The sequence below is a fragment of the Marmota monax genome, unplaced genomic scaffold (genome assembly GCF_021218885.2).
Source record: "Marmota monax isolate L192 unplaced genomic scaffold, Marmota_monax_Labrador192_F-V1.1 WCK01_AAM20220418_F8-fsc00106, whole genome shotgun sequence".
Classification (NCBI taxonomy): Eukaryota; Metazoa; Chordata; class Mammalia; order Rodentia; family Sciuridae; genus Marmota; species Marmota monax.
In genome coordinates, this window is record NW_026695218.1 from 10,579,659 (window position 1) to 10,593,747 (window position 14,089).

At 37.8% G+C, this 14,089-nt stretch overlaps 1 protein-coding gene across 13 annotated transcripts in view; it reads left to right on the forward strand.

Annotated features, from left to right (window-relative positions):
* Positions 1-14,089, forward strand: part of Aak1 (AP2 associated kinase 1) — a 174,910-nt gene that overhangs the window by 147,753 nt on the left and 13,068 nt on the right. For 4 of the 13 annotated variants that reach the window (XM_046432278.2, XM_046432277.2, XM_046432276.2 and 1 more), the window contains 4 exons: positions 5,792-5,893; positions 6,758-6,859; positions 8,214-8,324; positions 10,043-10,153. The exons of 2 other annotated variants lie outside the window; for them this stretch is intronic. In XM_046432278.2, the coding sequence (XP_046288234.1) occupies positions 5,792-5,893; positions 6,758-6,859; positions 8,214-8,324; positions 10,043-10,153 (426 nt within the window). Of the gene's footprint in view, positions 1-5,791; positions 5,894-6,757; positions 6,860-8,213; positions 8,325-10,042; positions 10,154-11,020; positions 12,711-14,089 lie in introns of those variants that run through there. 7 more of the 13 variants (XM_046432283.2, XM_046432284.2, XM_046432287.2 and 4 more) reach the window with 6 other exon arrangements.

A 14,089-nucleotide genomic window follows, 5' to 3' on the forward strand; every position in this document is an offset into this window, starting at 1 on the left:
TCCCCATTGCCACTTGAGTTATGTTTAGGAAACAAGGGGGAGGTGTCTAGAAGAGGAGACCCACTTTCTCTCACCTTTCCCCTTAGTTGAAAATACTTGCAATTCTTTTCCTTTAAAAGCATAGGGAGATAGTTCAGTGGTAGAAAGCTTACTAGCATGAACAAGCCCATGGGTTTGATCTCTAGCATAGCAAAAAGAAAAAGAAGAAAGGACCTTTATTTCCATTATCCATCCTATCTATATACCACTGTGTCCGTTTTTCTTTATCAGGGCAGATCCTTTAGCCATTAAGCACTTCTCAAATCTCTTACCCTGACTAGACTCATTGTTGTCTGAGAAACCTAGAGACTTGGTAAAGAACTAGGTGTACTAATAGGGGTGTGATAGGAATCACTATAGTTTGTGAGCAGACAGTTCATTAAAGAAGAAATGTAAATTGCTGGTAAATTTTTTTAAAGTTTATCATCATGATGAATCTAGGAAGTACCAACTATAAAAGTAAGATGCTGTGACTTCTGAAGATGTAGAAAAATGGACGCTTTAGATCCTGCTAGTAGGAGCATCAGCTCTTACAACTTCTTGTGAGGATAGTTTGGCCATTTATAATGAAAGTCTTCAAGGTTTTATTTTCTCATTTACAATTCTGTCTCTGAAAACTTAGTCTGAGAAATATGGGTATGCTTAAATATTTGTTGAACAAACAAATTCATAGGAAAGGACTGGGAAGATATTCATTAAGTTAATAGTTGATATCTCTGAAAGTGGAATTACAGGCACATTTACATTTATCCTTTGGCTTATCTCTTTTTCCCAAATTTTCACCAATTAATATGTACTACTTTTATAATAAGGAAGAAAATAGAAATTTGTTCTTTTTTGTGATGAGCCATGAGCTTAGATCTTTCCCTGCCTTCCCTGTTCTCATGGCTGTGCCTTCTGGGCAGTGTGTGTGTTGAAAAATATGTTGACTCAGCTCTGCTTTTTCCACTGACCTGTTACCCTGGGTCCAGTCACTTACTTCCTGCTTGGGTCTTCCTGCCAAATTACTTCTCAAAATTTTGCAGACCTCCTGCTTGTGTCTTCCTCCAAGCACCCTCCCTTGGAGTCCTTACCCTTCACTTTCATATTGAGAGTCCATCTCTTGAGCAACTAGCTCCTGTTCCCATTTTTTCCCTTCATACATAATTGGCATTTATTGGCAGGTTGAGTTCTTAAGTTTACTTTCATTTTTATCAATAAGGAAATTCAGAGAGAGTAAGAGACTTGCCCACAGTGCAGCACAAACCTAGAGCAGAACCACGTCTCTTGCTTTTCCTTCTCTCAGCCCAGGCTGCCTACTCCCCATGTCTCACTTTATAGAAGTTCTGCATGTTCTGTTCTCCTACCAGGCATTTGAGGAAGATCTGGAATGTTACCTATGTCCTCTGCTATACTCAAACATCTGTGATGTGGTGACCGCTCATCCACTTATTACTCCCACTTAAAGAAGTTAATACCCTTTTATATGTCACTTTACTTACATACATACATACAAATTAATTCTGATAAATACAACTGTTTTATCCTAACAAACCTTTAAATTAGTTCTTATCCTCTGTTTATAGGTGAAGAACTGAATCTTAGAACTGTTAGGTAACTTAAGTTTTGTGTTACTTATTTACTTCTCAGAATTTTGCAGACCTTAGCTTAAGTCCCCAAAATGTACAGCATCACGATAAAAAAAAAAAATTAAATCTTCCCCAGATCCGGAGTATCCTCTCATTTCTACAAGCACAGCTCCTCCTATAAACACACACACACACACACACACACACGCACATTTAGAGTCTGGAATCGGTTCTAAAATATCAGAGTCAGATGAGGAACTGTTGGAAAACTGTACCATTTTCTTCTATCCAGAATTAGCTACTGCTTTTCCCATGCAATGGAATATATTGGGGTCACAGGCTTATAATTCTAACACAAAGATAGAATAACTCTTTTTTTTATTTGTTTTTGTAGTTATAGATGGACAGAATACCTTTATTTTATTTATTTTTATGCAGTACTAAGGATTAAACCCAGTACCTCACACATCCTAGGGAAGCGCTCTGGTACAGCCCCAGCCCCCAAGATAGAACAATTCTTGTAAAACATTCCTTAGGAGGATTAAATCATTTCTAAAATGCAGTTTATGAATAATTTCTGCTTCATTGATCTGTCACTTTGAATAATAGAGAATAGGAGTGTGAGTCTTTAAGCATTTCTGGTATGAACTTCCCCAGAATATGGCTTATGCTTTTGTATCCAGAGAATACATTTCCCATGATTCATACAAAATTTAAGAAGTTTTTGTTTATTAGATAACAATAAGTCATGATGCTGACATGGGACTTGATTGAGGTTTTGGATCTTGAACACTTCTAGCAGTTTCCTGAGTTTACTACCGTCTTCTCTTTGTTGTTCTTTCCCATGCCTCACCTTAATACTTGGCCTTGAATGTAAGAAAAAGGACAATTCATAATACAAGGACTTCAGGGCTAGCTGTTGATGCAGATGGGCAGCCACCAGGCTCCATGACTGATAGGCTGTCAGCATCCTACAGCCTTTTTTTTTTTGCCCCCATGCGGACAGGCTCTCCCACCTGGAGAGGGTGGGGATAGCTCCGACACAGTTTGGCCAGATCACCTCACACCCAATCAGGCAGGTGCCCAATCACGTGCGAGAATGGCTTCCCTCATTAAAGTACCTGACTTTTTCCAACTGATCTTCTACTCTCCCCACTTCTCTAATGAATCCAAGGCACAGACGTGGCAGGGGATATGAACTAAGTCTTAATAAGACCTTCCCTGCGTTCAGTCACCATGTAAGGGCTGCAAGAGCAGTGAGTGCAGACTGCTCCAGGAGGTTCCTAATGTGGCAGGAAGTTTAGAGGAGATGGTGTTTGACCAACACAGAAAGATATGATGGTGCTCTCTCTGTTTTATAGACGAGGAGATAGCGTGAGGTTTAAGGAACTGCACCAGGATCACAGCCCATCACCAGGGAGGCTAGAATTCAAACTCTGAAAGAATTCCTGCCCAAGGTTTGCATCAAGTAATTTTGGCCTTTACCTTTTTATCCATGACCTCACAGGATTTCAAATACTTGAATGCCAAGTGAAGGAAGCAAATTTCATTTTTTAAAATGACAAATTTTTTGCAGAAAAATAAGATACAGACTAGTGTTCAGAATAATGAAGAGTTAGAGTTTTTTAGGAAAACCGTCTTCTTTTACCTGTAAGTAACAATAACCATTTTTATTTTTATTTCTATCTTAAAAATTCAAATGTACACATTCATAAAATTACCACTGAAATAATGATATAGAATATTTCCCAACATTTAAAAAAATTCATTGTGCCCCTTCATAGTAAATATGTTTCTCTCACCCTAGACCCTGGCAACAATGGATCTGTCCCTATGGTTTTGTCTCCTGCAGAATTTCCTTTTTTTTTTTTTCCTTTTCAGTACTGGAAATTGAATATGCTCGGCAATAATTCTGCTACAGAGCTACACCCCCACTGGCTTTGAGACACGGTCTTGCTAAATTGCTGATATAGTGTTACACTGTATAGTTGAATAGACCCCCAGTGTTTTATTCCCCCTGCTTTTGAGAAGTTTCCTTTCCTCTCCATCATTGTTGTTGTTGTTGTTGTTAGAGTTGTAGATGGACAGCATGCCTTTATTTTTGTGCAGTGCTGAGGATTGAACTCAGTGCCTCACACATGCTAGGCAAGCGCTTTGCCACTAAGCTACAACCCTATCCCCTTTTTTTCCCTTCTTCAGTGTAAATCAGGTATAAATGAGAAATGTGCAGCATATTGTCATGTAATTCAAAGACATTTATATTCCATGTGCTCCAAAGATGATAAATTAGCTTCACATAAATAAAAATAACAATCTCTTTTTTTGTTTCAGTGTGTTAATTATACCAAAACAACTTATCTTGCCAAGACTCTAGAATCTGTTCTTTCATTTGGTCTGTGTAGTTGAAGACATGTCTGGGCTCCTTATGACCACCTTAAATTATGATCCCCTTAAAATATGATTCCTGCCTTTTAATGAATATCAGTTTATTTATCGCTTAGCTCATTTTCCAACATCCTAGAAGACTACAAATTGATTAAAATGTTATATATACATGCTTGAACTTTAAATCACTTATTTTTTCAAACACACTTTAATTTTGGTTAAACTGGGCAAGAGTTAGAATTTGTGACTTGAGGCTCCTTGTAACAGAGGCATGAGCTCTTAATTCCCTTCTTCCTGTGGGATTCTGTGATTCCTTTCTTTTTGTTTTTTTTAAGTTAATGCTCAACCTTTAGTCACTTAAAGGTAAGTAGAGTGTTGTTGATGGATCAGGGCTAAAGGAATTATTTTGGAAAGAACCTTAATGTATATACATTGCTCTACATTAAATTACCAGGTATGACAAATCTGGTGGCTTCTTGTTTATTTGTTTGTTTTTGGCTTCTAATGTCTTTTTATTTGTTAGCGAACAGACATCAACAGTAATTCATCTGCAGGCCTAAGTCAACTGTTTTTGATATTTGACCATAGAATAATTAAGAATAGGAACATGTTACATATACATCATTGACAGTCAGTAAATGATTTAAGTTACCTTATGTGAGACTGAATTGATTATAAACTGTTTCTAAATGCAAATTTTTAAAAAATAGGTTGAAAACTATGCCCCCCAAAAGGAAACAAATACACAAAGTTTTGTATGCAAATGTTTATGGTAACCTTATTTTTCATGGCTGACAACTGGAAACAACCAGAAGCCTATTAACTGGTAGACGGATCAACAAAATGTGGTACAGCCACATAATAAAACAATACTCCTCAATAAAAGAGAACAAACTTCTGATATAGGCTACAACATGGATGATTCTCAAAAATACTTTGCTAAATGAAGGAAATCAGACACAATAGACTACACATTGTGTGGCTCCATTTAAAATGGAAATTCTGGCCTAGGCTTGGTGACAAACGTCTGTAATCCCAGTGACTTAGAAGCTGAGGCAAAAGGGTCTGAAGTTTGAAGCCAGCCTCAGCAATTTAGCAAGACCGTGTCTCAAAGCCAGTGGGGGATGTAGCTCTGTAGTAGGATTATTGCCTAGCATATTCAATTTCCAGTACTGAAAAGGAAAAAAAAAAGGAAATTCTGCAGGAGACAAAACCATAGGGACAGATCCATTGTTGCCAGGGTCTAGGGTGAGAGAAACATATTTACTATGAAGGGGCACAATGAATTTTTTTAAATGTTGGGAAATATTCTATATCATTATTTCAGTGGTAATTTTATGAATGTGTACATTTGTCTAAATTCACCAAATTGTACACTTGAAATTGGTGATGTCTATTAAATGTCAATTATACCTCAAAACAAGCAGAGAAACAAACCTAGAGCACATCTTACCACTTGTCTTGGGGAAATAGCCTTTTGTAAACTGAATTTGGAAAACCTGTTTTTAATAAGATACCAATAGTATTAATTTCTATAGTGAATCTTTACCAAATATTGACCCCTAAAATGTGTTTGCATAGAAAACAGTGATTGAATACTGTGCAGGGTGGTGCACCTCTGTAATCCTAGTAACTTGGGAGGCTAAGGCAGGAAGATTGCAAATTTGAGGCCAGCCTCAGCAATTAACAAGACCCTTACTTAAAATAAAAAATGAAAAAGAAAGAAAACAATGAGTGAGTCACTTGCTTTAATATCTCATTGCTTTTTTGCTTTCTCTTTACCTCCCTGCCCAACCTAGAAAAACTAATTGAGGGACTCAAATCTCCTGACACGTCTCTTCTGCTCCCTGAACTCTTGCCTATGGCAGATCCTTTTGGTAGCACTTCCGATGCTGTAATTGGTAAAGTCACCATCTGTTTCTTCAATCATGCATGAAATGTATGTGTATTTTGAATTAAATGTCTGATTAACAGATCCCAGAATGAATTTCATATGAATGAACAGGAATGTGAAGAATTCAGTTGCAAAAGCATCATGAAAAAATTGGTTTCTAACTGGACCTTACTTTACTGAACTTGATGGAATATAGCAGATTCTTCCTTAGAAGGCCAATGCATGTACCAGAAAATGCTTTGTCCAGTGGTTAAGCTCCCTGAATAGAATCTAGGGCAAGACTCAGTCTACTTATTTGCTTATATTTTCTTGTGTTCCAATAGCAAGGCAGGCAAAACCTACAAAATGTCCAAGGCCTCTGTACTTTAGGAGGAGCAGTCATTAGAGACCTGGTAATGCCTCTGGGGAAAAATGTCCTAGAATTCACAAATGCCATGGCCCTACAGAAAAAATGGGCCTTCAGTTGAGAAATACGACATGGTGCAGAATGCCTCCCAGCTACACCATGGGATGGAGATGAGATGGATTTGAGGCTTTTGCATTAGATTAGAAGATGTTTACTCTAAATTTGTTACTTAAAAAAAGCAAAATTACCAGAAGAATTTAAGGTGCCTTTTAGCTAATCTCTTCTAACATGGTAGAAATCTCATGCTTGAAAGAGGCTTATGTTCCATGCTCTAACAGTGAAATCTAGACACTGAAAGCAGCAGAAATAGTCACTTTTTGTGCTTTCCATCTTGCTGAGGCTGGTATTTTAGCAACCTGTGTACAGAAATTTCACAGAAGAAAGCCTTCACAGAATTTCCTGAAGAAACTTCTGTCTTCCTTCCCTTACCCTTTCCTCTCCTTTCTTAATGCTCTGTTACAAAAGAAAAAGCTGATGTTGCTGTTGAGAGTCTCATACCAGGACTGGAACCCCCAGTGGCCCAGCGCCTCCCATCTCAGACGGAGTCTGTGACCTCAAACCGCACAGGTCAGTCAGGGATCTCAGTAGCTGAAGGGTCTGATCAATGTGGCTTTCTATCTCTGGCAGATGATCATCAGCTTATTTTTTAGCCTGGCTAGTTTCTCCTAGAGTGGATACTTGTTCTTATAGCCCTGCTGTCTAGATGTTGGATGTATTTTTCCTTGCTGAAGAACTGAGTACTTTTTGGATTTGTGCTCTTTTTAGAGTAGGCCCTAGGCTTACCCTGGTTATAGAATTTCTTTATTCGAGATTCTTTTTACTGGTGGCAGATCTCTCCACCTCCTTAATTAAAGAACTCTGCAGAGTGGCCATGCTGTAAACCCCCTCTAGACTGCCCAGCCGTCTTTCCCACCGAGAATATCAGTGGGTATCTGCAGAGCACATCTCCTATGGGTTGACATTTTTTACCCAGAACAGTGCTTTAATCATCTAGGGGTGGTTTGCTGTTAAATTGTAGGCAAAACCAGATTCTTCCTTGGATTCAACATTACTTTGACCTTAATTTCAACATTCAGTCTTAGTAGAATTTCTTATCTGCTTATAAAAACAAATTTGATAACATTCATTTTTATTGAGTCTATAATTACCTTGATAAAAGTGTCTGATTATCTGACTCAGAAAATCAGCAGTTAGAGGTCTTGGAAATGTGAACATAAACTTACTCAGGTGAAAAAATTTACCCCAGAAGATAAAGTGGTTCGTTTTCTTTGTCCTCACTTGGATATTTTCTCCTAGAAAACTCTCCCAAAAAACAATCCTTGTTTAAATGCTTGAACTCTCTGAATTTTTGTCTTCCTTCCATTCTTTTACTGAAAACAAATTATGTGTTCAAAGGAGTAATTTAAATTTAAGAATACTAACAAGACACATTTAGAATGGTAATCTGATTGAGTTCTAGAAAGTATTGTTTAATCTCATCACATTCTACTAATAAAGAGCTAGATCAACTCTCCTGGTTAATTTCAATACCAATTTCAATTTCAGTGTGGTAAATCTTTTCCTGTGAATGTTAGGGAAATGAAACAAATTGCAAAGTCCTTTTTCTGAAATGGTACTTGCTGAGAACTAAGTTGTTAAAATTGTACTGGCATCCAAATCAGACTTGCTTAACCAGCAACCTCTGAGCTAAAATGTCTCCTATACTTCCAAGTTAATGTTAAGAGGAGTCTAGAAATACATGTTGATGTGGATAGAAATCCAGAGGACTTAACATGTTTCTTTTGGTTTTCTTTCTCCCGCCTTGGCTTGAATGTATAACTTGTAAATGCAATAATTTAAAGGCTTAAATCTAATCTCATGATATTGTTATATGTGCCATTTAATGCTGTCACTGACCTGGAATGCTGCTAACTGGACTCAGATTCTCTCACTGGGGAAGATTCCCTGCTTGACTGCTCTCTGCTTTCTAACCCTACTGCTGACCTTCTGGAAGAGTTTGCTCCCATAGCAATCTCTGCTCCAGCCCATAAAGGTAAATTCTTCTTCTGAGGCCCACAGGTATCCCTGGAGGAGAAGAGCTGAACAGCTCCTAAGTTTTCCTTTTCAAAAGTCTTTGCTATAAAGTATTTAAACTTCCTTTTATAGAAAACTTAAGTTTGTATTCTTAGTCACTGTTATGATACCTCTCAGAATATCTAATAAGCCTTAGACAACAGATTGGTGAGGGTGTTACTTTCTGGCAAGAACTGGATGCAGGTGATATTTTACGTTGCCTTTGAGCACCATATACCTTAACAGTCAGCCAAGAAAAATGCTTGAGCTGACTGTCCACTTACTCACTGTAATTATTAATGTGATACTTGTTGACCTTGGAAAGTAGAGTTGTTCATCAAATGTGATTCAGGGTTTTGAACAATTATGACTACAGTAAAGAAACAGGTGTTCCTCAAAAGTCACTCTTCAGAAATTGAATTTTAAAAAGTTTCAAATTTTGTCCATTTTAAAATCATGATTGATTACTTGATTTTTCTTCCTTATCTGGCATTTTTACTTCTTAGTTTTGGATTAATATTGATTTGAAATTCTGCTGGACAGAGGTAGCTTGAATTGAGTTTTGTTCAGCTAGAAGTTTGTGACAATGGTAGGTACACTGTCTGACTTCCTCTATGTAGGCATTTACTAAACTTATTTCTCTGCTTGAGTAATGAAAGTGGTTTTCTAGAAGGAGAAAATACATAGAAAAGGAACAGCTGAAGCCTTTCTGAGGGAAATTCAAGAAGGAAGCTGCCCAGAGATGACTAAAAGTAATTAGCTCATGGTTTGCAGTGGTAATAGCTGAGCTTTTGTTTTTATCTCTGATAGCATTAAAATGATTGTTTTTTTTTTTTTTTCATAGCATATGTAAAGGGAAGTTACCTAATTAGACAGTGGTGTGTGGCAGGAGTATGCCAGCAGCAGTATCTAATTACAGAGAAACATCCCTTGCAAAATAGGTGCTCAGGTAGCACTTGTTGGTACTGTTGCTTTAATTAGATTGGAGAAAACATTTTTAAAAACTTCTGCTAGAAGTTTCAGTGCAGGAGATTTTATGCCCTACTGCTCCCTGAGGCAACTAAGTCATTTGAAAGTCTTTTCCCATTCACAGAACAATGAGTCCTTCTATAAGTATTTTTACTTGCCTTGTGTATACTTACCTATTGTTGGTTTGGGGTCTCTTGGGGATAGGGATTGAACCTAGGGCTTCACACATGCTAAGCATGTGCTGTTCCACTGAGCTGCACCACCTGCCCCTTCAGTCATCACTTCTTAAAGAACTGCTAGTTCTCTCTCCCCGACACTCCTAGTTTTGAGTTTTTTGAACATGTTAGCCAGGCCTCTTTTCCCTCAATAAAGAAAACAGCTGACTCATTCTTGTGCCTTTCTGAATTAGTAACATTGAAGAGATACTTCACAATAATTATAGTTAATGGTCCTACAAATAGTAGAGAAAATTCTTCCAGTAACCCTTCTCCCTAATCATTTATGAAAGACTTAACATGGCCAATTCTAAAGCATTTTCCATATCTTTATGTTTTCTGTTTCCCTACTTTTATTTCAACTCAGAAAAATAAGTACCTTCAACTTTAAGAACTCCAGTAATTATATATATATAAATATATTGTTGGGAACTTTGTGCCTCTTTCCCTTTCTCTCTGTTTGCTAATCTCTACCTCTGTTGTTTCTACTTGTGTGCTTGCCTTCTGTATTAAGCTGCAGAAGATAGTAATCTCATCTCAGGTTTTGATGTCCCTGAGGGCTCGGAAAAGGTGGCAGAAGATGAGTTTGACCCTATTCCTGTATTGATAACCAAAAACCCACAAGGTAAGAAAGAGGTGGGGGAACAAGGAAGAGCTTGACATCTGCTCTCATCAAAATAATAATGTACCTAATCTGCAAGTGGGGGAAAGAGTCAACATTTAGTGAAGGACACTGGGGGCAATGACAATCATTCATTGTAGGCTGGACCAGTATAGATAGGTAGAGATGGAGATACTGATAGAGGTACCTAAAGCTTGACCATGATGTTTATGTAGAAATAGTTTGACTAACAACTAGTTTACAAAGTATCAAGCCAAAAATAAAGTGATCTTCAGTCAGTGGAAATTTAATTTATATATCAAAAGTTCTTAACTTTTTTTATGATTAGAACAATCTGTAATAAATATTCTTTCCAAAGAGATTAACAGTGGTGCTTTTGTATTAGCCACATCTTTTGGACATTCTCAGAGCATGCTTATTCCTCTTTGATGAATTGAAATCACTTGAACATGCCATAAAACACTGAATTGCCATCAGACCATGTATTTATTTTTTTTAAAGCATGTTCTTATTACAGTGTTTTAATAACTAATTTCTCCCCAAATCAAAAATTGATCAAGGGGATGGCTTGATGTTAACAGAAATCTAGTGTAAAGCCAGCAATTCTCAGGCAACGTACTGTTTGGAGAAGAGCTTCATCTTTATAAGGTGTCTGCCTATGCTATGGTGTACACAGAGTGCCTAAACTTTTGGTGGGAGGTGGTAGATAGCTAAATTTTATGTTTAAAAATCATTACATATGAGAGTTTGCAAATGTAAAATGTTGCCTCTCTAGGTTTCTGTGTTGTTTTTTTTCTCCTTTGCTTTCTCTGCACATCTAAACCTTAACCCTCTGTGTTTTGTACTGAATTCCTATCTCTCCACTTCCAGGTGGGCACTCTAGAAACAGCAGTGGGAGCTCTGAGTCCAGTCTTCCCAACCTAGCCAGGTCTTTGCTGCTGGTGGATCAGCTCATAGACCTGTAGCGGTGACCCAGTAGCAGATGCAGTTCTGTAACCTTCATGCCGTAATATACATTTTCATTACGGAGTTATGAGAAAAATGATTTTTTTAAAAAATCTACAAATAAAGGGCCCTCCAGCCCTTTTCTCCTACCCCTTGCCTTCTCCTATAGAAATGATAAGGAAAGAAAATCACTTTGGCCCTCCAGATATATTCCTTGGCCAGTTCCTCCCTGTTAGTTTGCTGTGTTTTCTCATTAACCTTCTTCAATAGCATTATCTTAAATCAAGCGCTAGATGCCATGAGCTTCACCTCTGCTGGAATTGACTCCACCAAAAGCTTAACTGTAACTGAACATAGTGAACTGACACCTTTGTCTCATTCTTGCTAGGAATGGCCTCCCAAATCAATCCTCCCAGCCCCTGTCTCCTTGGCCAGATGCTGATGAATATGTTTTCCTGTTTTTGCTTTTTATTCTGATGCATTATCATGAGGACCTGGCTTCTTCAGCTGGTTTTAACTCTAGGCAGTAGCCTGGAGATGGGTGTGTGGTTTAAGAGAGGGTAAAACTCACTGATAGTATATGTTTGAGAAGAGAAATTGAGCCCAGCTCTGGCCTACCAACTTTGCCCTTGTTTAATCATAGACTTAGCCAAGAGATTTACACCCCATGCAACCCACCCAGCATTCGTCCAACTTTCTGGCTTCCACTGAGTCGTGATTTCTCAGATCTGGAGACGTGACTGCAAGTACTTGAGATCCTTGGATAAAATGTGTACGTTATATAAACCCCAAGTATTGCCATTCCTTTTCATGTTACCTGGCTCAAACCAGAACCTCAGAATTAGACCAAAACAAGACAGTGGTGGTAATATGATACCTTTTATTAGAAGACTTTTCACTGGGGGGTGGATAGGGGAGGGGAAGGAATTGTAGCAGAAACAGATGTATTTTTCTTGTGATTTTTATTTTGAATCAAATATTGTAAATTGTGTATAAATGAAGACACTGAATAGTTCTGTTTCCACTTGGCGTTTCAAGTCCGATATCAGGTGTCTGTACAGGGTTTTGATCACTTTCCCTTGTATAACCACACAGCGATTCTACAGTGTAACATATGGAATTATTTTGAGTAGATTGTGTGTCTTGCTATAAGCTTCCAGCAGGTCTTGTCTCTATAGAATAAGCATGTTGTTTATTTTCAGATAATCAGAAATAAGTGTGCTGACAAGCTGGGCACAGTTTGGCTACTTACCTTTCTCTCTGATGTTTAAATTGAAGGCTGCAGCCAATGGAATATGTTCAGATGGTTTTCCTTGGCTTCCCAGATTTAAAAACCAAACAAGGCATAATTCTTCACTAACCTTAGACTGTTGTTAATAAAATAAATAAAGGCCCCTGCACTGACATAACAACATGCCTCATGGTCACCCTCTGTATATGTACTTACTCACTAAAGTGTATTTTATTTCCTTACATGGAAAGCACTTTTATAAAATCACCCTTTTGAAAAGAAGGGGCACAGAGAACCACCTTGTTCTCTTTCTCGAGTGCCATTGTTCATGATCAAAAGGGACAAACTTAGTTGATCAGATTTGTATAAATAAAGTTCCAAGTCCATTTGCTTGTTCTCTAGCTAGTACTTTTGTTTCTTCTTCCTCACATTTGCACTTTAAGGGTGGGGGGGTGGGGAGGAGTTTAACAGCAACAAGAGCCTGCAGACACTGCATTCTGGAGGGCCAGCTTTGACCCCAGCAGTGGAAGAGTAGCCTGGAAAGGCTTCAGAGGACAAGTCTGAACCTTTCATTCTTCCTTCTGACTTCAAATACTTCCCTTGCCAGCTGAAATTAGATGAGCTAAATAAAGGCTTCTGCTAGGAGAACAGATCATTTCCAAAGTTGAGAGAGGCACAGCTTCCTGCTGACGACAGAAAACAAAAGGCCGTGAAGAGCTCTCTGTGATTGGGTAGCAGTGGAAATAGGACATGGTTTACCCCTTTATGGACAAGAAACTTGCTGCAGATCAGAATTGTATCCTCTTTCCTGGACACAGAAAGAATGTATAAATTAACAAAGGAAATGTTTATTTTTAAAGAAGGATAATGTTTAGTTCTATGTTTTCATATTTGATTTTTTCATATATATGTGTTAGAAATATAATGAACTATAGTTTCTCAATTTAGTTGAAACCATGAAGCGTACAGTTTAGAATAGGTGTCTCTAAATTGTTCCTTTCATGCATTACCCATAATTACATTGAAATATAGTAACTAGTCATTTGGCTCAATAAAGCTTAATGGAGACAGTTAATGAAAATAGACTAGAAGCCAGAGATGATGGTAGATGCTTGAAGAAGATAATGACAAAGAACTATCTTGGGCTTATTCTTTAAGAGTACAGCCTCTTTCTGCTTTTCTTTTGAGGAATGCACATTAGTGATTTGGTAAACAGGGACTTCCTTAGTTTATAGCATCATCTCTGAGCTAAAAGAGTTTATTTGAAATAAGCATAATATTGTAGTAATTGATGGACTTCTGGAGCAACAGAGTGAGTTATAAGAGAGACCTTAGAGACCATCTGCTAGTCCATTCACTTCATTTTACAGGTGTGGGATCTGAGCTGAATTAAGGCAGGGGGTGGAGAGAAGAGGCCTGGGCAGGAATCTCATTCCAACCCTTACCAGGCACTGGCTGAGTAATTTTTGGCAGGTACTTCACCTCTCAGAGCTGCTGTCACTTACTTATACAATGATGGTGTGACTGGATAGATGATCTTAAGGTTTTAGAAGCATAAGGTCCTAAGTATGTATTGTTAGGCTTTGAAGGACTATGAAGGATTTATATAATCTTGATGTTCTTCAGTTATTGTCTGTATTCCTGGTATTATTATAGCAGCATTATATGTTAGAGAATTATAATGGGCTTTATTAACCTGTTTACTCTTTCTTGGTTATCTGAATAGAATCCTAAAACATCACAGAGTTTTGGATGTAGATTTT